Source organism: Micrasema longulum, unplaced genomic scaffold (assembly GCF_059751315.1).
Source record: "Micrasema longulum isolate JH-2025_06_02 unplaced genomic scaffold, ASM5975131v1 h1tg000180l, whole genome shotgun sequence".
NCBI lineage: Eukaryota > Metazoa > Arthropoda > Insecta > Trichoptera > Brachycentridae > Micrasema > Micrasema longulum.
The window spans coordinates 1,777,276-1,805,056 of NW_028277385.1; the positions used below are offsets into that span (position 1 = coordinate 1,777,276).

A 27,781-nucleotide genomic window follows, 5' to 3' on the forward strand; every position below is an offset into this window, starting at 1 on the left:
ATATTTCAATGATAAAAAGATAACTCTTTTAGACTGGCCTGGAAATTCACCTGACCTTAACCCTGTTGAAAATTTGTGGGCAATTTAAAAATCTAGGATACAAAAATTGGACTGCACCACTAAGATGAAGATGATTGAATCTGTTATTCAGATGTGGTTTCGAGACGACAGAATAATAGTAAATTGCTGAAGGTTAATTAATTCCATGCCAAAACGTGTTCAGGCTGTTACAAGTAATTTTATTCCATTAATTTATACAATACTGTACATAAATGCGTTTGACTGCCATTCAATAAATAAAAACATATTATATTATGCAATAAATAATAATAACAAAATTCATCGCTATCCTACGAGGCGAGGTGAAGGTTTCCGACTCCCCAAAATAAGAATCCAGGCAGCTCAAAATAATTCGTATCATAAACGACTTAAGGTGTTTAATTAGTTTTCAAAACAGATAAGGGATGCTGGGCCTATCGCATTGTTTCGTGAGATGGCGATTTGTTAAAAACTAACATCTATATAAGTAGATATAGTGTCATCAGAAATCGTATGGATTTTGTAACAATGTTTCGTTTTTGAAATTATTTTTCTTCATATATTTTTATAAGTAAAGGGAAAAGCAGATGGTCAAATTTTATTCGTATAACTATCTAAAATAAAAACATTGCAATACAAATAATACATAAAATGTTATTTTATCGACCCAAATTGATTTTTATGATCGAATGAAATCAACCAAAATCTGATCAGTTTTCTGAATCGAATAATAATAATATTATTTAGGTGATGATAGGTTTTTGAATTATCGATGCAGCTGTGATTTAATTTCTTCAAATACAATAATTGTTAAATATAAAGAGTTTTGGAAACTTACCGACAGTCAGAGAAAACAGGTCAGATCGGTCCAGCAGTAGAGCCACATGCATCCAGCCGAACTGACGGAAGACGCTGCTGAAGACCAGCTTTAGTCTGCACTGGCAATAGGACATGCGAGTGAGTGTTTGGTAGCTGCTCTTGTCCTTGAACATACCCTGCAACTGTAAAATTAGTTTTTCAATTTACGATAACTAAACACTTATTTAACTAGCAAGTAAAGTAAACAAGCAAATATGTATTTAAGAACCAAAATTTATTTACAAGTAACTCAAATAGATCAAGTCAAAAAAGGTATCGTGTGTTAGAAATAGCACATTGAAAAACGAGACTCGCACAGAGACATGTATATTTTATCGGCCCAAAAATTTTTAATTATTTTTTACTGATAATATTTCATTGATTCCAAACTTTCAAAATTTTCCTTCTTTTAAAAAACATACACTATCCTGGATTCAAACTAAAGATATGAACTCTTTTTTCTACGATATATTTTGTTGCCTTTAATAAGGAATATTTTTGTGTTTTTTTAAAAAAAAAAAAAAATTCCTTTTTTAATTACTATAAAAAATACCATATTATCTTTTACAGAATATTTTATTTTTTCTTTCTTATGTTGCACAAAAATATTATAACTGTCCATTATTTATTATAGGAGCAAAAATTCATAATCATTTTCTTGTGTACCCACGAACAGGCCATGCGGGATTTTTTTGTTTACTTTTTTTACTATTAATATGTATTTTATTGCTTTGTAATTATGCTTCATTTTTTTAATACTCTGTTTTATCACTTATGTTTATTGTAAAAATAACAACAAAAAAAAATGCGCTTCATATTTCATCATAATAATAATTATTTAAAAAAACATTGTTTAAAAGGATGATAGAACATTTGATTGGCGATCCATAGACCCAGGTTTGAGCCTTAAGTGAAATTTGATATGTATTTGTTGAATATGCTTAAAATCATGTAAATACTTTTTTTTTGTTTATATAAGAACAATTAATCCACAATATTTTGAAGTTGATACCTCAGTATTTTGAATGTAATATTTTTTTTTTCTACAGGAAATGCAAGATTTATCTAATGTACCTAATGTCCTTAAGGCGATGTTAGTTCAGATGACAGAGGGCATTGGTACCCGTGTTAATCCCACAATATTTTTAAGTATATAAGTTATAAACTTCCCACGTAGAAACCTTTTGAGTTTTTTTCCAATTAAAATTTGATCTGTTACTTATTGTTTATCATTTTCTATTTGTAGGAAATAAAGCATTAAACTGCATGACTGGTATTTTATTTCAAGAGTTGATAAGCAGTTATTGATTGGCAGGGCTTAATAGGAAAAGCAGCCAACTGCGTAGTAGAAATTCTCGATTTTGATAAATATCCAATTTAAATTGATAAAGGCGTAAAAATACGAAAGATTTAAATACGCGGTTTGGGCAGTATTATCTAAGATATTTGAAAAATTTGTTGATTTTATTATTTTCTTTGGATTATTCAAAAATGCATTTTACTCTTGTACCCTGTACCCGTATTGAAATAAGATGGAAGAAGATTTATTGCTCCAAGCCGATACAAAAACTTGATGTTTCGTAGGAAAATGAGTTTTTTGTGCCATTTTATGTCGATTCAATAAATATTTAATATCTATGAATAATCACATAAGTCAACATTTTTTTTTATTTGCTCATCTTATAGTATGCAACTATGATCACACATGTTTCAAAACACGTAAGTCAAATAACGTTATTAAGGATAATATTATCAATGTACTTTATCGGCCATAAAAAAAAGTTTTCTGGAACTTTATGCCTTAAACGACGTAATATTGAGTTATCACCTTACTTTATATTCCCGATTATTACCAATAATCCTATTTCTATAACTATATAGAGAAAAGAAGCACATTTTTAGAATGTTAGATTTGATTCCCGCAATGTTTGAGACGCAAAAAACTGTCTTGAAAAGTAAGACATTTCGACAAATGTGATTGTTTCCCCAAACAAAGATATAATGTATACAATACATAATTATCTCATACAATGTTAAAGAATCTGAATTAAAAATAAATTAAAGGGTAAAAACTAAGAAAAGACACAAAATAATTAAAATAAAAATAGCAAAAAAAATCCTTAGTTTAGTTTTATATTGTTTTATTTGACCAACGAAAGTTTCCGTCTAAGTAGGCATCTTGACTACTGGTAAATCGTTAAATTGTCCAGAACATTTTCAACTTTTATAATTTTTTTATTACTACTTGGATGATAAGGATAACATCTGGTAAGTATTTTAATTAAATAACTGACAACATATAATAACAACTAGTTAGTAAAAGAGCTCATTTTCATTTTAGAAAAGTTTGTTATTGAACTAAAATTTTAGTAGATCTAGGGCTGTCACCTCTCCGGGTTTAACCCGAGATTTTAATGGTGCATATTCGGACTAAGGGTTAGCATCGGGTCAGACAGGGTGCTAAGAGCAAGAGCCGTCCACTGGGTTAACACGTGGTATATCTAATTTGCTGTCTTGATAATTTGCCTTCATATTTTGCATTGGCGCACTTGCCGCTGGAATTTTTCGAACTTGAAATTTTATAAAAGGTTTTGAGAGTTTTGCATTAAAAATATTATTGAAATTTAATCTAAAAAGTTAAATAAATTACAAAGACGCCGTAGAAGCTGCTGATTCACTCGGTTCTATAAATGCAAACGAGGATTGGCTTTTTTAAGAGACCAATAATTTTATGCTAATATTTCCACAATTCATACGATATAATTTTTTACGTTTTCGGAGAAGTATGGGAAGTAATTTGAAAATTTTTCTCTTTCCCCATTAGTTAAGCTTTTGATGAATGTTTTTTTTCTTAATTAGGATTTTTCATGGACGAAAAAAATGGTGACGTCAGAGTTAATTATAAAGGTTCATTATTGTTATATGAATCGCCTTTTTGTTAAAACCAGAGCAAGAAAAATTACTATAAAAATCACATTTAAATAAAAAATGTGATAATCAAGCTGTTCCTAGTAAGTTAAACAGTGCTACTAGTAGCACTGTTTAAGTTGGAGTGTAGTTTGTAACAATTATTGAATTTGAGTTATTTAAGTCTCGCAAGGAGAGAAGAAGCTTGGAGAACCTTGTTGTTGTCGGCAGCGTAAAGGGAAGTAAAGGACGAGAGAAGTCAAAGCTCTTCCTTTGTGATAGCTCCCAAACAATGCGGGGTAGATGTGGAGGACTACAGTTTCGAGAGTACGACGATGGTCATAATCTTCAGTCATGAGAGACCGACTAAAAGAATAATGAAATAAATCATTCCTCTAAAAAAAAATTTCTTATGTGATAAAAAAATTTTTTTTTTATTTTCTAGGCCTGCCCTTTTTTAAAGTTGGCAGCTCTAGGTATTTATTTTATTTTTTAAATTTATTTATTTATACAAATAAATAAGCACCACAATTTTTTTAAAAGTATCCCTAACTCTATAAAGCCAACAACTCTGTGTTGAGTTTGGATTCAACATAATGGAAAATGGAAGCATATGTGTTTATAAAATATTTACAAAAATTCGCTCTTAATTTATTGAAAAGCGCTGCGTCCCGTTAGGTAACAAATGTTTTCAAATAAATTATAGCAATTAATTTAGTTTTTCTCTAACGTTATCTTAAAATTTTGGGCATTTCTTGCAAATCAACAGTGTCTTTTATTGAGCTCAGAGCTTTCGCAAAACAATGTGAATGACAATGATTTATCGAACAAGGGTTTTACTGAAAACTAAATTAAATATCAAACGACGGGATTGCGTTTCCCGGATAGTTAATTAAATAAACAATGATTCGAAATAATAGTTACAAATCGGTTGCGACAGTACGTAATACATATAAATTGACTTCGTTTAAGAAATTTGCCGGGTAAATTGTTAAACAAACGCAAAAGTCACTCGACGTTTTAGAGCGCAAAAACCGAGATTTTAAATTAGTTTTCGAAGCAGGCCATGAAAACAGTGCTTGAAACCAAATTTTAATAAAAAAAATAATTAGTGGCGATGTTTGTTGATTAGTAAAATTGAAGTCTCCATACAAAAAACTACAATATTATTATTTGAAAAATCTCATATTTATTACAAAATTTGTAGTTTTTTGGACTGTAACAACAAACACAAATCGTTTACTATTGATCAAAGGCCTAGGGTTTCGTAATCTATAATTATTTTATATAGGTACATACAACATACTCGAAAAAATCGTTTAAATTATAATTATAAAAGCAAAATAAATGAAAAAATAAGAGATGTAGGAATTAGTCAAACGTTATATTTTTCTATTGATAGAAATTGATTTTCTAATACATACAGTGAGCGACAATGAAAGGTCTGCACTTAAAATTCAGGTAACATTCCATTATTATATTTTTTTCTGGAATTGACCATTAAACCCCCGGACACTTTTTATTTTTATAACGATATTTAAGACCTTTGTCTTGCAGTAACATACCTTTTACCCTCAATTTCGTATTTAGTTTAATTTAAAACCTTTGATAGATATCACCTCTTGTTCAATATGTCCGGGCGCAAACAAATGTCGTAGGAAATCAAAAGCATTATATTGACTCTGGCGAAAGAAAACATTTATGTGCTCAAAATTGCTAGAAGAGTGGAGTATAATACAGCTGCTGTGAGGCGATTAAATAAAATATCGTCAAACTGGTTACCTTACAAAGAAATCAGGCAATGGAAGGAAGCGCAAGTTGTCTGATAGAGATGAGCGCGTAATAAAACGACTAGTTTTGAAAAATCGTTTCGTACCTGCATCAAACATATCCGCCAAACTGCAGGAAATAAATTCTACGCAAGTGAGTGTTCGTACAGTTCAAAGAAAAATTAATGAAATGGGATATAATGCGTTAAGACCGGCAAAAAAGCAGACTAGAGTGGCCCCTGGAGAGACGCGACTCTAATGTAAATGATTGGTGTAGGGTCGTATTTTCAAATGAATCTAAATTCAATTTGATCGGGTCGGATGGAAAGACTACAGTACGATATAGTAATGAATGCATCCTCCCAACTGTCAAACATTATCCGTATGTGGTGATATGAGGCTGCATCACAGCTTATGGAGTGGGTTCTCTTGAGTTTGTTCAAGGTATGATGAACTCCGAAAAGTGCAAAGAAACTGTAAAAATTTTGCCAACGATTGAGGCTCTAACAGAGCATATTCCAGAAATAATATTTCAAGACGATTCTGCACCTTGTCATCGAGCGCGTGCTGTGAGCTGTATTATTTATTTCGCTTAGTTCTATTGCTATTTTTCGTTTACTAATTTTAATAATATTAGATTCTAATAAGATTGTTGTTTTTTAGATCACTGATTATAAAGAATCTTTAGGGATTACGTCTCTCGCATGGCCTAGGAATAGTCCCGATATAAATTTGATCGAGAATCTATGGGATATTATGAAGAGGAAAATGAAACCTAGAAAAAATACCACTGATATGAAAGCTCTAATTATGGATATATGGAATAATGAAATATCAATAAATTTATTAAAAAACTTATATTCATCAATGCCCAAAAGAATTTCAGCTATCAAAAAAGACAAGGGGGGAACAACAAAATACTGATTTATTTTATTTTATTTATCATATGCACAAATTCTTAGTTTTAATCGTTTTTATTTAATTTTAAAATATTTTCAAAAAAATAATTGTTTTAATAATTTTTTTCAGGTATAATACGAACTTCCAACATTTAGTGAAATTGACGAATTATTTTTGATGGTCAAATAGTGTTCCAATTTAATAAATTAAAAAACAAAAAAGGATTATTAAGGTAAAACATGTACCTAGGTATAATTAAAAAATACTAATTAAAAAAAAATATCTTGCATTAAGAGTACAAATCGAATTTTATAAAATTTTATGGGTGCGGACTTTTTTTGACACTCACTGCCGATTGATAGTAAATAGACATTGCATAGAAAAAAATAGGCTAAATTAATCCCACGTAGGCATTTTCTGTGTGTAGGTACACTGCTTTAATTAGTTTTATGACATATCACGATTGTGTGTACACATTTACAGATATATACACATACACATAAATACATATATATGCTTACACATACATTCATATACATTATAAATACGCATTTATACATACGATCTACCCAGACCGGTCATTGCATATGCTGCCGAATGTTGGATTGTGACCAAAAGAGATAAAACATGCTATTGGTATTTGAAAGAAAAATATAAAGAAATAAATTTGGTGCTGTCAACACAAACGGAGTGTGGACTTGATGGTTTAATCATGAATAAGAGACACTAAACGGTGAACCCAACATTGCACAATAAATAAAAATATGATAATTACATGGTCGGGTCATGTACACAGAATGAATGATAATCGCACCCTAAGTCAAATTATTTGCACAACTCCAGAAAACAGACGAAGCACAGGAAGACCAATATTAAGATGGAAGGATGATGTGGAAAGTGACATGAGAGCAATTGGCCTGACACACGGGAGAAATGTCGCACCGTGCAAAGATAAATGGAGACAGATTCTGGAGGAGGCCAGAGCTTTGATGATACATACGCATATATACATGAAAATATATACATTTACATATATACATATACATTCACAGACTATGAAGAAGTATAAAATAATGTGACTGACTGGATACCCATGTACAGCTCTGATAGCTGTTAACATGTGGTAATCACAAAAATCAGGCAAAATGCTACACAGTAAGTAATGCGATCACTTATACCAGCCAATGACAGATTAAACGTTTTGTAAATGTCTACATTTTCACATTCTTCAATAATTCTTTGATCCCGGTACGAACATCTATCATAGATAAAAATAATTTTTATTTTGGTCACATCCTGATTTTGTTTTTTAAAATTCAAATCACAATATTATGGGTTTTTTTTAGATTGAGTCTATTTCAGAATATGTGTAAGTACGGGGGTGATTTAGATCAAAAGACGTGTTATTATTTCCCCCATAAATTACAGAGTACGAGAATCAATTTCAGCCTTCCGTGCCTATACTCGTCTACACTACACTTGGCGTCTGTACTATTTCATCGTGAAAACAGGGAAAACTGAAACATAATATTATGTTTTATAAAAACAGAGATATTTTAAAGACAAAACATATAAACAAAATAAGGCGATCAAATGTCTTGGGTTTTTTCAGCAAACTATAAAAGATCACTGCCACTCAAAGTATTGTTTACTGCCTTAGAAATAATTTTGAATTCAATTCAACAATTTGGTCACCTTATTACAGTGTACATATTTTGAAGTTAGAAAGAGTTCAAAATAAATTCCTTAGGTTTATCAACTATAAACTTAATATACCCACAAAAAATATTGATAACGATAATTTATTTACTGAGTACACTTAATATGTCAACTCTTTACAAAGTAAGAATTAAAAATTATTTATTAAATTTATATGGGATATTGTATTTGAAAAGGCTGAAAATGACTTAAATTTAGTAAAAAAATAGTTAGACTCAAATTATTAAACACTGAATCACTCAAAAACAAAATACATAACATTTAAAATTAATAATATAACTATATATAATCCAAATCTTCCCTTTACTATTCACAGCTGTAATTACAATGACCAAATTCCAAATATTCCATGTATTTGTAAATCGTTTGGACAGAGTAGATTCAATGAAATATTTAAGCATTTATATAAATGGGAATTTAAGATGGACTAATCAATTCGAGCAAATTAAAAATAAATTGAAAAAACAAATTCACTTTTTGAAAACTATAAGAAATATAATAAGCCAAAAAGAACTTGTAAAAATATATTACGCAATTAGCCAATCAGTTTTGGAATATGGAATAATTGGATGGAATAATTCGATGAAATAATAATTGCACCAAAAACTTTAATAAAATCTTAAGAGTCTCAATCCGAACTAGCTCCCTTGGTATATTCGTAAATCTTCATATATCATTTATAAAACAACTTTAAGTAAAATCTCTGTTACTATACGCACACAAACATCATTCTCTTCTACCTTCCATAACTTCTTTCACAAATACAAGAGTTACTAGATACTCCACCCTGATGATGCAAAAACAATTAAAAATTAAAACAACCTTCGGTCAAAGAGGATTGGCCTACTACTCGGTCAAAGTATACAACTTACTTCCATTATCCATAAGGACAATAAGTAAATACTCACAATATAAAATTGCTATTAAGAAATGGATAGTGGAGGTGGGTTGCGCACGGATCGATGAGTGGGTCAAGCCAAATAGGTAAAATTTGTGTACTGTAAATGAAATTTGGTCTACAGGTCTATATAAATTGTTTATGTTTTTTTATGATTATTTTAGTGTATTTTGCTCATTATGTTAATGATAATTAGGTTTAATAGATTAATTACATTATTTTATTTTATATTATGTTAATTTTGTTAAATAACTAATTTAAGGCATGTTTCACTTTTTGTAAAATGTTTTCCTCGGCATGGGACATCCCAGTGAGGAAACATTATTCTGTATAAAAAAAAAAGAATTCAAATATTGCAAAAGTATTAATAAATGAATAAATAAACATAAAAAAGCAAATGGCGTATTGGACATCCCGGAATCAATGAATATTATCGACTTAGAGGTACCTGTTTGAAATACCGGCAGCTAACGTTTTAATCTCGTGGCAGTCATAATTATTTAATTATTTCACCAATACCTAGACTACACCGTTAGATAGTGACTATGGTGAAACTGATATATTTTGCTTGTCTTCATACAATCAGAGGTTTAAGTTGCCTAAATTTTGCGTGGATGCATATTATCTCTTGTGTGACTGTGATGTCACACAAGTCTACATACTATACTAGACTTAAAATATTTCTCTTATTTTTTTAATTGATCAAGTTTTATTTTTTGTAATCTTTAAATGGACACAGGATTTGGAAAGTAAAATGTGTAAAACTATATAATTTATATGTGAAGCACTAACTTTTGCGGTCATCATCATAATAAAATAAATATTAAAACAACTTTGTTTATAACCATTTTTTAATAAGTTAATTATACATTGATAAAGAAGCTTGTGTAGTTTTGAAACCAGTCGGTATAAAAAAAGTGGTTGAAAACAAAGTCGTTTAACATTTATTTTATTTGTATAACTATGCTGGTTTTAAACATAAAAAATATTTATCTTTGCTACGCAAAGGATGAATGTGAATGTGACGGCAATAAATCTGTATAAAAGAGAGCACACAGAAAGAACTCATAACAAGGAAAACGGAGACGCTGTTCTGTGGCCGGTGTTGTTTAAAACAGATTCAGTAGAACGATTATTGACTGTGATGGCAGATGCACGCATGTAATATGAACGGCGTTTTTATGATTTTGAATTTATTTTGCTACAACAGGGCTAAATCATGGAAAAGAAATTATTTAACATTATGTCTCTATGCTTTTTTTCATCAACTGTCTGAACTATAGAATATTCAGTTTTTTGCTTGTGGTAACACGATGTTACATCACTGCACGCAAAGTAATTATTTACCATTATTTTAAAAGTTAAGAGGAAACGCGGTCAAATCATGAAAAAATACGAGTTTTGCTCTAATATAATAAGATAGGCTTTTGTTTTATAAAATTAAGAAAAACACAATCATATAAGTTTTAGGTAGTACCTTTCTAGATTCAGTCTTTATTTTCTTCTGTTTTTTTTTAGGAAACTTTCAAGGATTTTCTTTAGTCACATAAACGTGTGAATATTTATTTCCTTAATTGGTACATCACTAATATTAACCTTATCTTTTATTTACTTATTTGGTAGAAGAAAAGGGATTATTTTTTGACAGAGTAGGTGACCGTTGTTTACTCGGATTACAGAAAAGTATTACGAAATGAATATTATTTTGAAAATAAGGCACAGACACTGTGACGCCATACAAAGGGGAGAATTTACCTACAAACAATCATAAATGAAGGTAGAATGATTTGAACCCTACAGAACTACGAATCAATACAGCAACGTCAAATTACCTCTGTTGTCACCCTTTATAAAATAAGAATATATTAACTACTTCATATTTCAATCACATAAGTGATGTATAAACATGAACTTCTGAAATTAAAAAAATAAAACCATTCAATAAATTCAATACATTTTTGATCATTTACTTTTAGGAATTAATTGTGTAGTAAAATAATAAATAAATATAAAAAATATTACCTTAATAAATTCTTTATAAAAATTAGGATTAAAGACAATTATTATACAAAACTAGCTGAACCTGGCCAAGTTTCTCTGTGGCAAAAAAAAACATAATTTTGAAAACAGTAATGTCGTTTTTTAAATATAATTTGATTTCTAAATCCTATCAAATTCTTTCTATTCTTAATTGTACGAAAAATCAAGTTTTCTAACTTTGGCTAAAATAGGTCAAATGGCAGCTGAGTTCAACTGTCGTTCAGTACTTGTTAACTATGACAATTTATGAGTTAAATTAAAACGCGTAGAATATTCCGTTTCCGTTAACACTTTTAAATAAAAAGTTAAAAGAAACACTTTTCTACTTACGTACAATTTTCTGAAAAAAAAATGAGTCAATCCTTCGATCACTTTCCGAGATTTGCGGCGACAAACATACGGAACCTAAATTTATATATCTTTAAATTTAATTTTAAAATATCTAAATGATTTTCTTCAGATGGGAGTTGCATTTATTATTTACCTTGCTTATTATATGCAAGTATAATTTATAAAAGTTTATTTTTCTGCTTTCACATTTTATTTTAAAGGGTATTTGATTTTTTTTTTAAAATGAGAGCTACTTGTTGTTTAGCTTGTTTATTTTGTGCAAACTCAATTAATAAAATATTATTTAGAAATGCGTTATGTACCTAAGGCTAAGACAAGCATTATCGACAACATTAAATAGCGTTGCGTTGGTTTGAACATGGACAGCAAAAGAACAGCTAAAAATATTTAAGACACAAAATAAAAAAATGAGAAGACCGATAAATAAACCGCATGATCAAATCCAACCTGAAGATGGTCATGTTAAAAGTCGGAATAATAGGCGTGCGTGCATGAGAATAGGCATGAATGTAGAGGAAGCGAAGCATGTAAAAGAAAAGTGGTGTGACTTTCTATTCTCTCGGTCTACCCCTTCGGGGCAATGGCGTGATGATTTGTTTGTTTGCGTTATGAAAAACATTTAAAAAAAGATCCTACTACTTATACCTAATATTGACAAATCTTCAAGAGTATTTTTACGTGTTTTCTAATAAGCAAAATAATTAGGATAAAACTAACATTCATCAATAAAGGTTCTATTTTTTTCCTAAAAATCTGCCAAGGGATTCGTATTAAACATGAGGAAATAAGACAACATAATAAGAAATAACATTGAATGGTACATGGCATACAGTGTGTAAAATGATCATTTACACCAGTCAGCCATAACTGTTTCATGAGCACTGTAAATACCTAGATTTCCATATCATACACGGTTTTTCAGGGCCAGACCACGAAACTTCAAAGGAACATTCCTCATGGTAGGCGTAAAAAAAATCCTAAAAAAAAATTCCTAACGAACAAAGAAATATGAATTCTTGTGATATTTGATTATCATAATAATAATATTTCGATTTTGGTGGCCATTTTTACGTAAAAAGACTTTAAATAACTCACTCATAGAAAATATGAATCAAATTGTGGTGGAGCGGGTTGCGAACCTCAAATCTTTGATCCGTGAGTCCGTGATATTAGCCACAAGACCACGAGCCGATTCAAGATTATTCAAGTGGAATTCAAGATGGCGATTTTTAAAGAAGTATTGTTGTGTCCGTTTTTTTCCAAATTTAAAAATGATTACCAAAAGTTAAACTATTTTGAAAAATCATACGTTATTTGAAATAAAATTTTATGGCCTTACAAGTGTTTGTTTGTTTTTACTTTACAAAAAATATTTTATTTGATGACAAGCCTTCAAAATGGAATGTCAAGTAGACGGGAGTGCGTATTTTCGACACCTCTTTCTGTTCGCGTTCAATCGAAGGAATAAAACTGCCAATGCTGCTCTCGGCATTTTCGTAGTGTACAGTAAAGATGCTATGAATTGTTCATTAATTTGTTATAAAACATTGAAGGCGCATACATTATTGGCAATTTGTTTGTATTTTTTTGTGCCCTCTTGTTCTCTTCTTGTGTTAACACCAACAAATTAATCAGTAATGCATTCTCCTTCATTATTTTACCACAAATTAGTCAGTAATGTATTCTCTTTTATTATTTTACCACAAATGAGTCATAAATGTATTCTCCTTCATTATTTTACTACAAATTAGTCAGTAATGAATTTTCCTTCATTATTTTACCACAAATTAGTCAGTAATGTATTTTTCTTATTTTTATTATTTTACCACGAATTCATTAGAAATGTCTTCTCCTTGATTATTTTACCTCAAATTAGTCAATAACATATTTTTCTCATTTGCTTTCTTACTTTCGTCTTCTTGACATTTAATTTTGAAGGCTTGTAATAAAATAAAATAATATATGTAACGTAAAAGCAAACACAATGTTTTACATGTAGAGCGGAAAGTTTTCTTTAGAATAACGTATAACGTTAACAATTTTTTTAAGCTTCTGGGACTAGTTTTTAAATGTTTAAAAAACGGACAGAACTTATGTTAACACCTAGTATGTGGATCCCTGTTGTAACATTTGTCAATATTAGGTATATAAACGTTACAAGTTCTCACCATAAACTAAATTCGCAAAGTGTTACATGGTTCGCCATAAACTTGTGTATTTACGTATTAAAGTCCTGAATTTTCAGTAAAATATTTCAAAAGGTTCACAGAAATCAACATGTTACGCGTTGTATAAGGACTGATGTAAACAACTCGCACTTGTCAGGGTTGTTAAAGTAATAATTTAATTTCGTTACACACTTCTGTCACCCTTATCGCTTTAAATGTACTCAAACAATGTTTGATAAAATTTGGGTTGCAAATAAAATGACAGCTTTGGAGAATTTGAATCTTCATTGAGCAATAATTCTTTTTTGTTTTACTGTGAACATTATATAATATTACGTATAAGGTATTAGGTATCGACATAAGTTGTTTACGGTTTTTTTTAAATTTTAAAATGAACACCATAAGCACAACAAAATAGCAAAGGATATTCGTCATTTAAAAGATTTTTTCCTGCACTAAAAAATATTGTGTTTGCTTTTACGTTACATAGTATCAAATACCTTGGTATGTAAATTGAAAATAAACTTAACTGGAAGGACCACATTCTCAATCCCGATAAAAGCAAGAAATCTGAGCAAGACCATGTGTTCTTCCAGAATGCAGGACGATTTTACTGTTGATCTAGGAGAATGTTTAGTCAGTTGAACAGCTTACCGAGAAAGGTCTATCTTTTCCATGCTAGGATTTTCAGTTTTGGACTCTTTCTCTCTAACTATTAATTTATTTATTTACTTAAAGGCAGCTTATTACACATTATTTGAGATATAAGTCACAACTCCATGGGACTCAAAGTCATGTGTTGAGTTGGGACGAGCAATTAGTTGACACAGAGACATGAGTATATCATCACAAATATTATATGGGATCAGAAACAACAATAAAAAAAACAAATATGTGGCATACAATATGGTAAACAGTAAACTCAAACATTCGGAATTTATCAAAGAGTTTCCCACTCAAATCCTTCCTACTGAGGAAAATCAAGTTCTTAACTCTTCCATTGAAAATGACAACAAAAAAATGTCCATTTAAATATTACAAAAAAATACAAAAATAATTTTAAAAAAAAAGATAGATTTATCAAGTCTTGTATCGCACGTAGACCGACATCACAGCCACACAAGAGTTAACACACACAAGAGTTACAAAGTAATGTATAAAAATATGAAAATAATATATTATTTTCACCTATTTACATAAATTATTTTTTTGGTGATTAACTTTATTCTAATTTTCATACGGTAAATATTATGTTTACTTACTCTGTGTCCCGGCAGATTAAGGATACAGTTTATTATTTAGAATAAGGACAAGAACCCGGGGCGACTCTTTTTGACTCACTGGCGCTGCTATCAGATGAAAATACTAAATAAGATAATCGAGTGGAGACAAATGCGCTTCGTTATCTAGTAATTGACGTGTTTACTTACCATTTTTTAAGTCCTGGGTTTAATACCTGGCAGGGTGGACATGAAATATTGATTTTAAAGGTTTAAAATCTAATATTTCATTGTTCTTGGACTGGTACCTAAAGCGTAAGACTGATCGCTTTATCAAAATATCATCAATGAAAACAGTTCCCTATGCACTCATTAGTGCGAAAAGAGGAGGAGTGGATAATGTGTACATGGTAACATAGTAGATACTGATGAAAATAATATATTCTTTTTCACACATTTATACGAGTATAACTTAATGATATTATGTGTGTTTATACAAGAAATATTTCATTTTATATCATCATCCTCATTCCTTTTCTGCACCTAACAGTGCATAGGGTACTGCATTGGTACACCGATCGCAAAATACCATGATCATTTTTGTTCTACGAAGGTAAGGTGATTAGTCTTAAGGTTGAGATGCCAGTCCAGGCACTATGAAATATTGTGGTGTAAAAAAAATAATATTTCTAATAATAATCTCAATCAAACCAGAGACCTCTTGTATGGTAGGCAAACACGCTGACTACTACACTAAAAAAAGCATAATTTAAAATGATAATTAATCATTGAAAAATAACACATTTTTTCATAAGTTTAATTATTTATTTACAATTCCAGGAACCTTTTACATAATAACAATAAAACCAGTGAAAAAAAATACAACAAAAAATAACATAATAATAAAAAAGAACAAAAACATCGAGAAAAGTATGTAATGGTGAACAGTATTTATCTATAAAAAAAGAAATATTACATCTGTAACAAATACAAACATTTACCCATATAAAAGAAAGGTAAATGAAAGAAAACAGCAGTTTCAAAAAAGAGGAAAAGAAGAAAAAAAGAGAAAAAAAAATGAAAAAGAATGTGCTTTCAAAGGAAAGTTAAAAAGTTCACTTCATGGTTTATATAAATTTTAATACTAAACAATAATAAATTCAAAAAATAATTATACACACAAAAGTAAAGAATTAAAACAAAAGTGGAGGTTATGGGTGTATTCTAAAATGAAGTATTATTTCAGCTCTTCTGATTATTTTTGAAAATTACCAATGGTTTCTTCTGCCATCTGCCATCTGCCATCTGCCATCTGCCATTTAAAGAGAGAAATTGTGATTTGTGCATTTTTCCTTATCGCTAATATCGAGTTAAATGAAATAAATGTAATAAATTATGACCCAAATACCCAATATGAGTCAATAATGGCTTCAGAGGAAAATATACGTAATAAGATTATTACTAGGGTATCCATTTGTCTATTTTCTTCTTATGTACCTATATAATCGAATCGCATAGATTAGGTCTAGAGTCTATTATGTAACTTAGCTATCTGTATTTAGTAAAATAATTGGATAACTCTCTAAGGTAACAAATTGTTTTACCGCATTTTCGTATTTTTTGAAAACATACCCAATGTTAACGTGAAAATTATTAAAAAATTGATTTTATGTACCTACATATAAATTAATAATTCAGCAGCGGTTAGTCTGTTATTTAGTTTTGACTTTTAATTCATATTTTATTTATACTTACTGAGGTATTAACTAACAAACGCATGAACAACGTTGAATAAATGGATAAATCCAAACCCACTTACACTTTAAGAAGAAAAATGTAATATTACACATTTTGAATCTATAAAATCAAAAATATTACGTACAACAGAAATGAAGAACATTTAAGAAAAGGAAATATAGAAGTCTTGGCAGCCACAGGGCTTATGGACTGGCATTGGCTGGTTTAAGAGGCCACTTTACACACGGTGTAACATATACCATTCTGCTTATATTTGAACATATACGTTCCTTCAATTCTTCCATCTGTGACGTTTGTGAAGTTACAGAGCTAAAACCTCTATTGTTGCGGGTGAGATTCGTCTGAATTATTTCACCAAAATACTAGGCAACATGTCATAAGCCCTGTAGATGCGTAGACTTCTTTATTCCCTTATCTAAAAGTTTATTTCTGTTAATTAACAGCTCTCTAGTGGGTTGAATCCTGTTCTTGTCCAAAAAAATTTGAACAAACTTAAAACGTTCTCTATAAAAAATGCAATAAAATGGATGCTTACATAACGATGAACAATTAGTGAAATTTAAAAAGTTAAGTAATTAAGACAAACAATATAAACTGTCAATTGACATGAACAAATCATGCCAATAAGTTAATTAGCAAATTTATCCAGTCGTTTTTTAATAATCAAAAACTTTGTTCCAAAAACGGAAAAAATTCTAATGTAATAAAGTATGTAAAGTCTAAAACCCGTCATATATGCAACAACTATGGGAAACAGAAAACGACAAACAGACTTCAACGACATAAAAATATAATATTGAAGAAAGTATATAACTTTTTTAATTTAACACTAACTTAAGTCTTAAAAAAAAAAGTAAACAATATTATTCATCCAATCTTTTACAAGAAGATTTTTTACAAAATATTCATAAATGAGCCACCTATATAATTGTACACAAAGAACTGAAACTTAATAAATCAGGGACTGAAATTATACAAGAAATTACTAGACAAAACTAACCATAAGACCTTTTGCAAAATATGTTAAAAAATATTATCATCAACAACAAAGCGTGAATTAACAATTACAAATTTCCTTGTTAAATGAATAATAATAATCTGTAAGGGTTTATAAATTAAATTTATATTAAAAGAACATTAAAAAAATGAAATTTTTCTATGGCTCAGAAACCCGGACTTTGAGAGTTCACACTATGAACCGGTTCAAGCCATTTAAGAAGTGGCTTCACAGAAGGATGCTTCGTATACCGCTGGCAGATTTGATCAGTAATGTATAGTAAAGAGAGCTAATTGGGAAAAACGGGAATTGTTTAAATGTGTAAAGGTCCCAAAGAATTCATATCTGGGTCGCATTCTGCGTGGAGCCAAGTATGAAATCCTCTAACTTAAACTAACGGGAAAGATATAAAGACAACGTTGACCTGGCAGAAAGCAAACGTCTAGGTAGGAATGAGGTATGTGGAGGAGTTGTCCCGAACCACGCAAGGCAGATATACCTTTTTAGAAGTGATGGCAAACGTCGCCAATAATTACAGATTTATTTGTAAAAGTCATGATGGTTACAAAAGGGGAGAAAAAACAAAAATAACAAAAATATTTACGTACTGCAGATTAGAGTTGATAAAAAAAAACGACCGAACTCTTCACCCCTCTTCTCTTCTACATATTTTATGTAGATAAGTTATTATTCATTTTAAACAAAAAAATAAAACAAATCATAAAAAGTAGTACATATGTATGAAAATTAGCTACGTGATATATTTAAAATGCCTTTAACCGACTAAATGATACTGTGAATCGGGTTGCGGTCTCGTGGCTTGTGTCCCGGACTCACGGATCAGAGGTCCGTGGTTCAAACTCCACTCTGCCACAACTTAATTTCTATTTTCTAATAGTAACTGTAATAATGTATGAAGAATATTTATTTTTACAATATACGAGTAATCAACAACAATATTGTTTACTTTTTTATGAAAATCGCGCAGTGGTAATAATATTAAATCATTTATTATATAATAATTCGGTTCATCGTTTTTCAATCAATCGAAAGTTGAACGTTGGCGTCGGCGTCGGATAAGAAGGTTTACCACTTTAGTGGGCTATCACTGTGATGGATACTTTTAGTAACTTCATAACTGTCAATAGAATAAAAGTGGATTGACGTTCTGACAGTGGTAATCTGTAAAAATATGGTTCTGGAAGCTTCACCGTTTTTTGAGTGAAAAGGTCGTAAAATAAAGAACGATTTTTATTTTAAGTACGTAGGTATTTATTTTATCAATATGATATTCGAAGTAAGTTTTAAATGTGGGTTTCAGGAGCCGACCACGAAACTTCAGAGGCACATTTCTCAAAATATTTTTTTTAAAGTCCCAATGGTTTTTTCCAAATACTAATTTTTACTTGAAAATTGAATAAATCTTTATTTTCTCGGACTAGCATCCTTTCTAGATAAGATGAAAAACGTGTTTTACCAACAAAGCGATACACCCCGGATGCGGATAAAGGAAGTGGCCTGGTAGCGGAGAAGTAGGGGTTTGTGAAAGGGATGCTATTCCAAGAAATCAAAGATTTACTCCATTTTCAAATTACAAAAAAATACATTTTCAAAAAAAAAAATATTTTAGTACAAAAAATTTAGAATTTTAAAAAATGTTTACCATGAAGAATGTTCCTCTTAAGTTTCGCGGTCTGGCCCTAAACATGGTGTATAACTATGTGATTAGAAAAAAATGAAAAAAGATTATCTATTCAAAGCACAAAAGATAACTTTAAGAAATCACGAAAGCTAGTCAATTTGTTGTTTTGATTTTAGTTTGTATGTGCATTAATACGATAACATGGAAGTTCACTTAATTGACGTAGAAGAAACCATGTTTAAACAAACATATTGCATGAAAATTACTTCTAAAGATAATTCTACAACGCCCGCAAAATTAGGAAATCATACGATTTTGCTATTTTAGAACGAAGTTTTTTTTAATCGCGCAATGATAAAAAAACATATATTACATAAAAACAATCATTTTTAAAGGTATTTCTATAAAAAGGCATACTTAAAAGTTTTATGTAACTAAAATACTATTACTTTTAAACCGGCAGATTACGCCATTTCATATTTAGACATTACTAAGGTATCTAGGATCTCAATTAAGACTAACTAACTGAACTTTATTGAACTAAAATTTTGTATAATTATTTAAAGATAATAAATTTAACATGAAATTGGTTGCAGCGAAATCAAAATTTTTGTTTTTGAAAAGAAATACAATTATTTTAAATCACATACATTTTTGTGACATTTTCGTTTATTTCTACGTAAAATTATTTTAAAAAAATATTTATTTACATATTTTAGTTATTTAAAAAAAAATAGAATTGTGTTCTTTTTTTAAAGAGTATAATTTTGGTTGAAATATTTAATTTATAACAACATCTTATTAACGTTTTTATGATCTTCATACCTGCCCTTACCGCTACCAATAATTGAAACGAAACGAAATAAAACTGTTTTAAAAAAACGCACTGTAAAAATAACAAGATGCGTGAGCAAAATTGTAGCCATCCCCCATGAAAAACAAAATGTTAGTCCGGATATATGAAACTGTTTCTTTAAAAAACAGTTCTCACAGTAGTGTGGCAACACCAAACCTAACTTAAACTAAAATTCTCCCATGAAAAAAAATTTTTTTTTAGGAAATATAAAACTGCTTTAAAAAAACCTGTTGAAACAGTTGTTAGAGCAGCGCGGAAAACCGTGGTCATCCCTCCTCCCCATGAAAATCAGAAATGTGAAACCATTTTCTTGTAAAAGTAAATAATTTGAGATCAATAAATTAACAAAGTACCTAAAGGCAAAATTATGAATGTTACACATTTTGTTAAGTGATCACTTAATCCAGCTGATGACAGATGATTGTTAGTTCAGTAAATGCTTTGACTTTCATATTCAAAACAAATGTATATATGTAAAATATATCATGTAAGTATTAACTAAAAAATTAATTTAGTTTTCTTCTTTTTTCAGTGTTGAATGCTCACGTTATTTTTTTTTTAATCTCGCCCTCGTAACAATATAACCATAATTAGGTAACCAGGTATATTTATTAGCAGGGTTGCACTTCTGAAGAATGTTAAAAAAATTGTGATGTGATATGATAAAAAATGTATCTTGAACTAAAAAATGATAATGAAATATTGATTGATTGATTTGGTGTTTATTTTGTAGAATCTTTCTTCTATACAATATTGTATAATAATACATTTATGTTTATATAAATTTCCTCATAATATTTCAATCATGTTTTGAAATTAAAATGAACAGCAACCTGTTATAATATTATTGATATTTTTTCGACAACAATTATCTAAATTTACAAAACTATAAGGCTTCATTAATTATTTCACAATACATACTTGTATGTCAATAAATACTTACTTTGTTATATTTTCCCCGAAATTCAAATATAAATACCTAAATTCCCCATTACCTATTAAACACTTAGCCTCACCCTTAACCATTGGTTTTTCCCTCTATTATGATTAATGTACATGCTATGGTTCAGAAGATTATTTTTATTTTCTAGTTAAGTACCTTGAATTATATAACTATATTAGGACATTCAATCCAAATAATCTTCACATTCGTTTGGAAATGCCCTTATAAGGCGAAACAGTTGTCACGAAGTTTTTATTTTTATATGTATCCATATATTATATATATCTGTAAAAATAAAATAAAGTGTTCAGTAGACTCAAATCAGTGTTTGATTTCTAATTACAAGATAATTAAATAGTTAACACTTGCCATGTGTGTCACTTGCCAGATCTTGACCATGCCAATTGTACTTTTAAATGGCTTCTAAGATTGAGACTGTAAATATTGTTTAGGTTAAGTTTGATCAATATACGAGTATTATACAATAATTAATCCTTATTCATAAGGGCATTAGCCTGTTAATTGGATTTTTAAAAAAACATTGAAAAATAACGGTTTACGTTTTAAAAATCACACTAGAAGTAATTAATTCGATATGGTTTTTAAATCTGCTTCTTGATCAGTTTATTTATCAAAGGTTTGATTGCATAGTTTTTTTTAATGAAAAATGTTTGATATATTACAATTCAATCAATCTTCTGTCGTAAAAAGTACAATTTTATATACGTTGACCAATTGAAATAATATATAGATTCAGGGTTGAAGTTTTTTCGAGCAGTGAAGATAAAATTTCTTCAATAAAGGTATGATATCCGATTTATGTTTGCTGAAAAATTGACAGAAAATCTTATATCTTTCGTTATATCACATAAAATTCGAAAGGCTATCCAATTACTAAAATTTCGTGAAGTTTTAAAATAGAAACCGAAATGTAAATCTTTAGTAAAATGTCTTTTTTTATTCATATCCACAAATAACATATTTTATGGAAACATGTAAGCAAATCTATCGCCCTTTACAAAAAATACTAACATAAATAAATTGGAAACTTACCGCACTTTCGTTTTCATTTTTCCCTTTGCTGTGAACCTTTCCCAGAATTCCCGAAGTCACGGAGAGTTCACCTTCAGACGGGGGCTGTGAACAATACAAACATTAAACTTGATAAATATATAGTTTGCCCAATATCACTAAAATAAATTTAATATGTCGATCACTTTCAGAACACACTGTTCCTTTGTAAAGGCTTAAAAATAAACAAACACTCAATTTATTATATAAATAAAAGACGAGTGATACTTTAATCCACAAATTTGGAATATCCAGTGACCGGTTTCATCGCGTTCAATGTATTTATACAAAACAGATGTTAGGATAGATAATTCAAAGTTATATAAAAGTAAATTTAATAAAGTTATTTTTATTTTAAAGATCATTATCAATTTTTTTCTGGGTTAACTCGGTAGTCAGATGGCAGAAAGGACCATCTGTAATTTTCAAAAATGTTCAGGAGAGCTGAAATACGTCTCAATTTCAAGACTTTAAGCCACAGACTAAAATATTTTAGTTGCTTTTCAATAATAAATTACCATTCTAAATGACGCTGATTTTTTTTTATGCGTGTATTTACTGAAATATAATTAAAACTTTTGAAAACTTAAACATAGACAAAAATACAGATGGTCCCTTTTGCCATCTGACTACTGAACTAATGAGTTGATATAATGCTATTTTAATGAGTTTAAGTATTTTGTTTTATTTTTGGTAAAATAAAATAAATAAACTTGTAATATACTTAAATTCATTAAAATAGCATTATATCAACTCATTAGTTAACCCGAAAAATTTTTGATAATGATCCTTAAGATAAAAATAACTTTATTAAATTTACTTTCACATAACTTTGAATTATCTATCTTACCTCTGTTTTGTATAAATAAATTAAACTCCTTAATAAAGATACCAGTCTCGAAGATGTCGCGAAAGCAATGAAACCGGTCACTGGATATTCCAAATTTGTGGATAAAAGTATCACTTGTCTTTTGTTTATATAATAAATTACAATGAACTTCCATCAAGAATTTTCACTTACAAACTTAAATGTTCCAAACACTCAATATTTTAAAGTATCCATAAGAACAGTTTTTCTTTTATTATGAAGGATAACTTATCCAGCGCCATTTTTGTAGTATAATAAATACCTCAAGGACTCTTTACTATGTGATTATATGAAAATTCGAAATGTATCTTTTTTGGGTGATCCCGTGTATGTTAGATTTGTTCCAACGTTTCGACTACCATTGCAGGAGCCATCTTCTGTGTGTTTTGTAGAAAAAAATGTGCCTATATACTAGTAATTTTTACCGTGTCCCAGTTGGCAGCAGGAAAATTCCGTGTCCTTTTTGTAGTCTTTAGTGCCGGGAAAACATAAAGTTTACCCTGAAGATGGCTCCTGCAACGGTAGCCAAAACGTCAGAACGAATCCAACATACATGGAATCACCCAAAAAATAAAAATTTAGATAACAGTAACCGTAAAAACCTGTGAACAAGGAATTATTTAACAATATGTCTCTAAATTGATTTTTTTTTCAAATGTCTGAACTTTAGAATATTCCGTCTTTGCTTGTGGTAACACGATGTTACATCACCGCGCGCAAAGAAATTATTTAACATAGTCTTTTAATATCGAATGAAATTGCGATTTATACTTTTTTCTTATTTTTTTGATGCATGCCTCTATTACAAACGCATTACATATTTATAACATTATTATTAAAAAACAAATGATCATTTTCATTTAGGTAATTGGCGAATTAAGAAAAAATAGTATTACTTCAGTACCTTATGTGTTTGTTTTCTTGCTGTAGTAATGAAACTTCTACTTGTTTTACCAATAAATATAGAAGCTGGGGCATAAGTTACACTTAAGGGAATAAATTTCAGCTTGTTTTAGTTTTTCTACTGTATCTTTATTTTTCTTAAAAGTTTGTTTACATTATAATAAAATAAATGTAGAACATGGGCTTAATATTAGTTGGTAAGGAATAAGAAATATTATTAGTGAACAAATAAACAACATTAAAAATTCTTCTCCATTTATATGGTTTGGTTTAATTGATCATCATCATTTGATGTCCGCTCCCTAGTTGGAGCATAAGGCCTCCATACATCCTATCGGCTGCAAGCTCATGTACGTCCTCCCAAATCAGGTTCATAATGGAGTATCATTTGTTGTGTCCATGATGGCTATCTCCGACGGCGTCAGCTGATACTGTTTTACCTCCCGGCTTCCAGAACCAACTTACCTCTGGTTATGCCGTTTAGAAGAGCAGTCAGGCAGCTGAACATTTTCACTTTGGAGATCAACATATTTCACATCAGTGTAACTATGTTTCAGAGGCAAATGCTATTGCCATTGGAGAGTTTTATACCCGTATAATGTCAAACTATTGCTCAAGGGTTCCTGGTTTGATATTTTGTCTTAATATAACGCCTTAAATATTTTGTTATTTCTAATGATGATTGGTTAAATACATTAATTAGAATTTGAACACTTTGCATATCTGGACTGCAAACAAATAACCTAAGCTTAAAAAAATGAATTTAACTTTATTAGACGCTTGAAAATAATCATAATAATTATTTCTTTATTGGAATTATCCCAATTCAATACGTAATGCAAATGGTTTTGATCGATTATCGTTCCAGATTTTTCAATTTGACCTTAATTTTTTTAATGTATAGTCAGGGTTATTTGAAGCGATTTGATTAGTAAAACAGAAAGTTGAAATTCGGACTAATTGAAACCAGCGATGCGGTAGCCCGTATTACGCAGAATCTAGATTAACTCTTTGAAGAAAATGGAGCGTAAAATATTTGGTTTTATACATTAATCTCTATTCCGAATATATACTTTTTACTGCCCATTAAAATATATAATTACCCTAATTAGTCCATTATCCTTAAATTGATCAATTGCATTAAAATATTCAGCAAATTTGATCAAATTATTCGCACGTCTTCAGTTCATTTGGGATCAAAGTCTAATTCTAGGAGTATTGTAGGTATTTTCGTGTTGTAAAAGCTCGTTTCTTTACTTTCAAATAGCTTTTCAACATACAAGTAAAAAAGTCGAAAATGAATTCAGAGCGGCTTTCAATCAAATAATTGCAAAATGTTAAACCCCAATGTCACTTTGAAAATTGATTATTGGTTTTCTCAAACACTTATGATGTTATGTATGTTGTGATAGATATCAAAAGGGTACAATTTTTCTTTTTTAAACTGAGTAACCCTGTTTTATTATCTAATGATAAATTGATCAAAAATTTGACACGAAAATTCCATTACACCAATGCCTGTATCCCCGCATGTCATGAAAATTCAAAGCTGTTCAGTATACCCATGCCAATCCCACTTGATTGATTTTAATCCGAATTCCTTAATGCGTATAGTAAAAATATTTATGCGGTTTTTTAAAACAGAACTTAATTAATTTAATTACGTGGCTGTCCGGCGCTTCTGTTTTACACGAAAAATGCAAAAGGACCATTTTTGGTATGATTTCTTCCAGTACCTTCTAGTTTTATATTTATTTCCGATTAGGGGGCGTTTTGCTATCTTCGTAATTTAACCCTATTACGCCAGAGAGAGAGGAAGTTCAGCCATGAAGGAAATTGGATTATACAATATTTTCTTACGCGCGGTAAAAATTAGTGCATTCAATTGTTTCATTCAAAGTTTCCTGAAAATGTATGAAAAAAAAGAAAACATTTTAATAAAAACGAACAACTTTGAACGAAGTTAACAGTTTACACGAATCAACCAATGATAAGACCATTGTGAAAGATTTCCGGTTTACGGTGCTTCACGGACCAATTGGCAGAACTGACCGATAAGAAGCGGAAGCGAATTTGAGACGTCACACGCGGAGTCGTTTCAGAAATACAAAACTTTAAAAAATCTTGCAAAAGAATTTCGGAAAAAAATACAGCTTATTTAAAAAGTCAAATAATTTATAAAAAACCACTGAACTTCCTCATTAGTCAAAAAACAAATATTTTTAATAAAATTTTCTTGCGATGTGAGTTGTTCCCTTTTGACTACCGCCCACGAACTTGTTCATTTGATTGCTTAGAGTACACTGATTATTATCTCTCCATATTTGTAATAATGTTTATCTATGAATTTGTTTTTAAATATGAGGCAAGAGAATATATTTTTCATTTATTATTATAACAATAATATTTACATTTTAAATTACGCATAAATTATTTTTTATAAACGAGCCATTAGAATTCGTAATATGATTATTTTCATTATTATTTAATGACAAAATTCAAATGGCTCGATAACATATTTAAATATGAACATGTTGAGCACGTGAAAGGAAAGATTGTCCCTGTAGCTGGAATACTGTACAGATTTCAGAGAATGCTTCCAGTTTCGCTGCTTCGAGCAATCTATTTTTCTATGGTCCATTCGCATTTATCATACCTATGCTGTGTTTGGGGTTTGCAACTAAGAGCAAAATTTCTGAGGTGCAGATTATTCAGAATAGAGCGATCAGAAATGTGTTTCACCTACCGTATGATACTCATGTAAGGGACATTTATTTTGAAACAAAAATCATGCCTTTTAGCATGCTTTCCTATTTCGAGATAACTGACACTATCATTAATACTACTCTCGACTCAATGCACAGTAACATAAAGCCAGCTTTCATTGGAGACATCCATCGGTACAGTACTCGATCAAAAAACAATATATATATTGGATCTGTGAAGTCTACGAAGTTTGGTACTAGATCTTTACAATACATAGGTTTCAAGGAATTTAATAAATTGCCACAAAAAATTTAAGTACCTATTTCAAAATATAGAAACAGGACGTGCGAATTGAAGAATTATTTTTTCCAGAAGTACTTTGAATAAATAATGTTAGTTTATAGAGAATGCGCATCTTGAACATATACCTTTTAATATTTTACCGTTTTTGCTTGTATATATAATTTTTAATACTATTTAAATGTTATTTGTGTTTTTTTCTTTTTATATACTTTTTTTGGCTTGTATACATAATTTCAATACGTTTTTGATAAAAAAAAAATTAACCTGTATTGGGTGTGCGCATATTTTGTTAATTAAAAAAAATGATTTTATTTTGTACTAGTTCAGTATGTATATATACATACATGTAATTTTTAAACTTTTTCAATTTTCTTTCCCAGATTGCATAATGTAAACATTATTTTGAATTTATTTCCATGCCTAGTATTCTGTTTATTTTGTTATTTTCAAGTATTTTTCATACCCTTTTTAATTTGTAGTATATCATAATTTTTAATTTTTCTGCTTTTGTAAATAATATAATAGTTTAAAATTTAAAAACGTCTTTAAAAAAATTGTTATCTGTATGTCCCTAAATGAGTTTTTTTTAAAAAAAAAAACTCCTTGGGAATATTGTATATAATTATGTATAATATGTTTTCAATATAATAAAAAAAATATATACGGATTTAATAAAGTCAAGAAGACAGATTCATTAATTCCGACGAAATGAGGCTCGAAGGGTCAACCTTACCAGCATGTTTTTGTGTAGATTTTTAAGTAAATTTTTTGTGGTTTTTCTAGTTTTACTTTGAATAACAGATCATTTTTTATTACATTAGATTACTCCAAACAATAAAAATTAATTGTGAGACCCTAAAGGACG

The 27,781-nt window shown here is 29.6% G+C and overlaps 1 protein-coding gene across 1 annotated transcript in view; it reads right to left on the reverse strand.

Annotated features, from left to right (window-relative positions):
* Positions 1 to 27,781, reverse strand: part of LOC148283897 (atrial natriuretic peptide receptor 1) — a 123,802-nt gene that overhangs the window by 44,982 nt on the left and 51,039 nt on the right. The window contains exons 3-4 of the mRNA XM_088243033.1: positions 22,119 to 22,202; positions 878 to 1,034 (exon numbers count right to left, since the gene is read on the reverse strand). Coding sequence (XP_088099159.1) covers positions 878 to 1,034; positions 22,119 to 22,202 — 241 coding nt within the window. The remainder of the gene's footprint in view (positions 1 to 877; positions 1,035 to 22,118; positions 22,203 to 27,781) is intronic.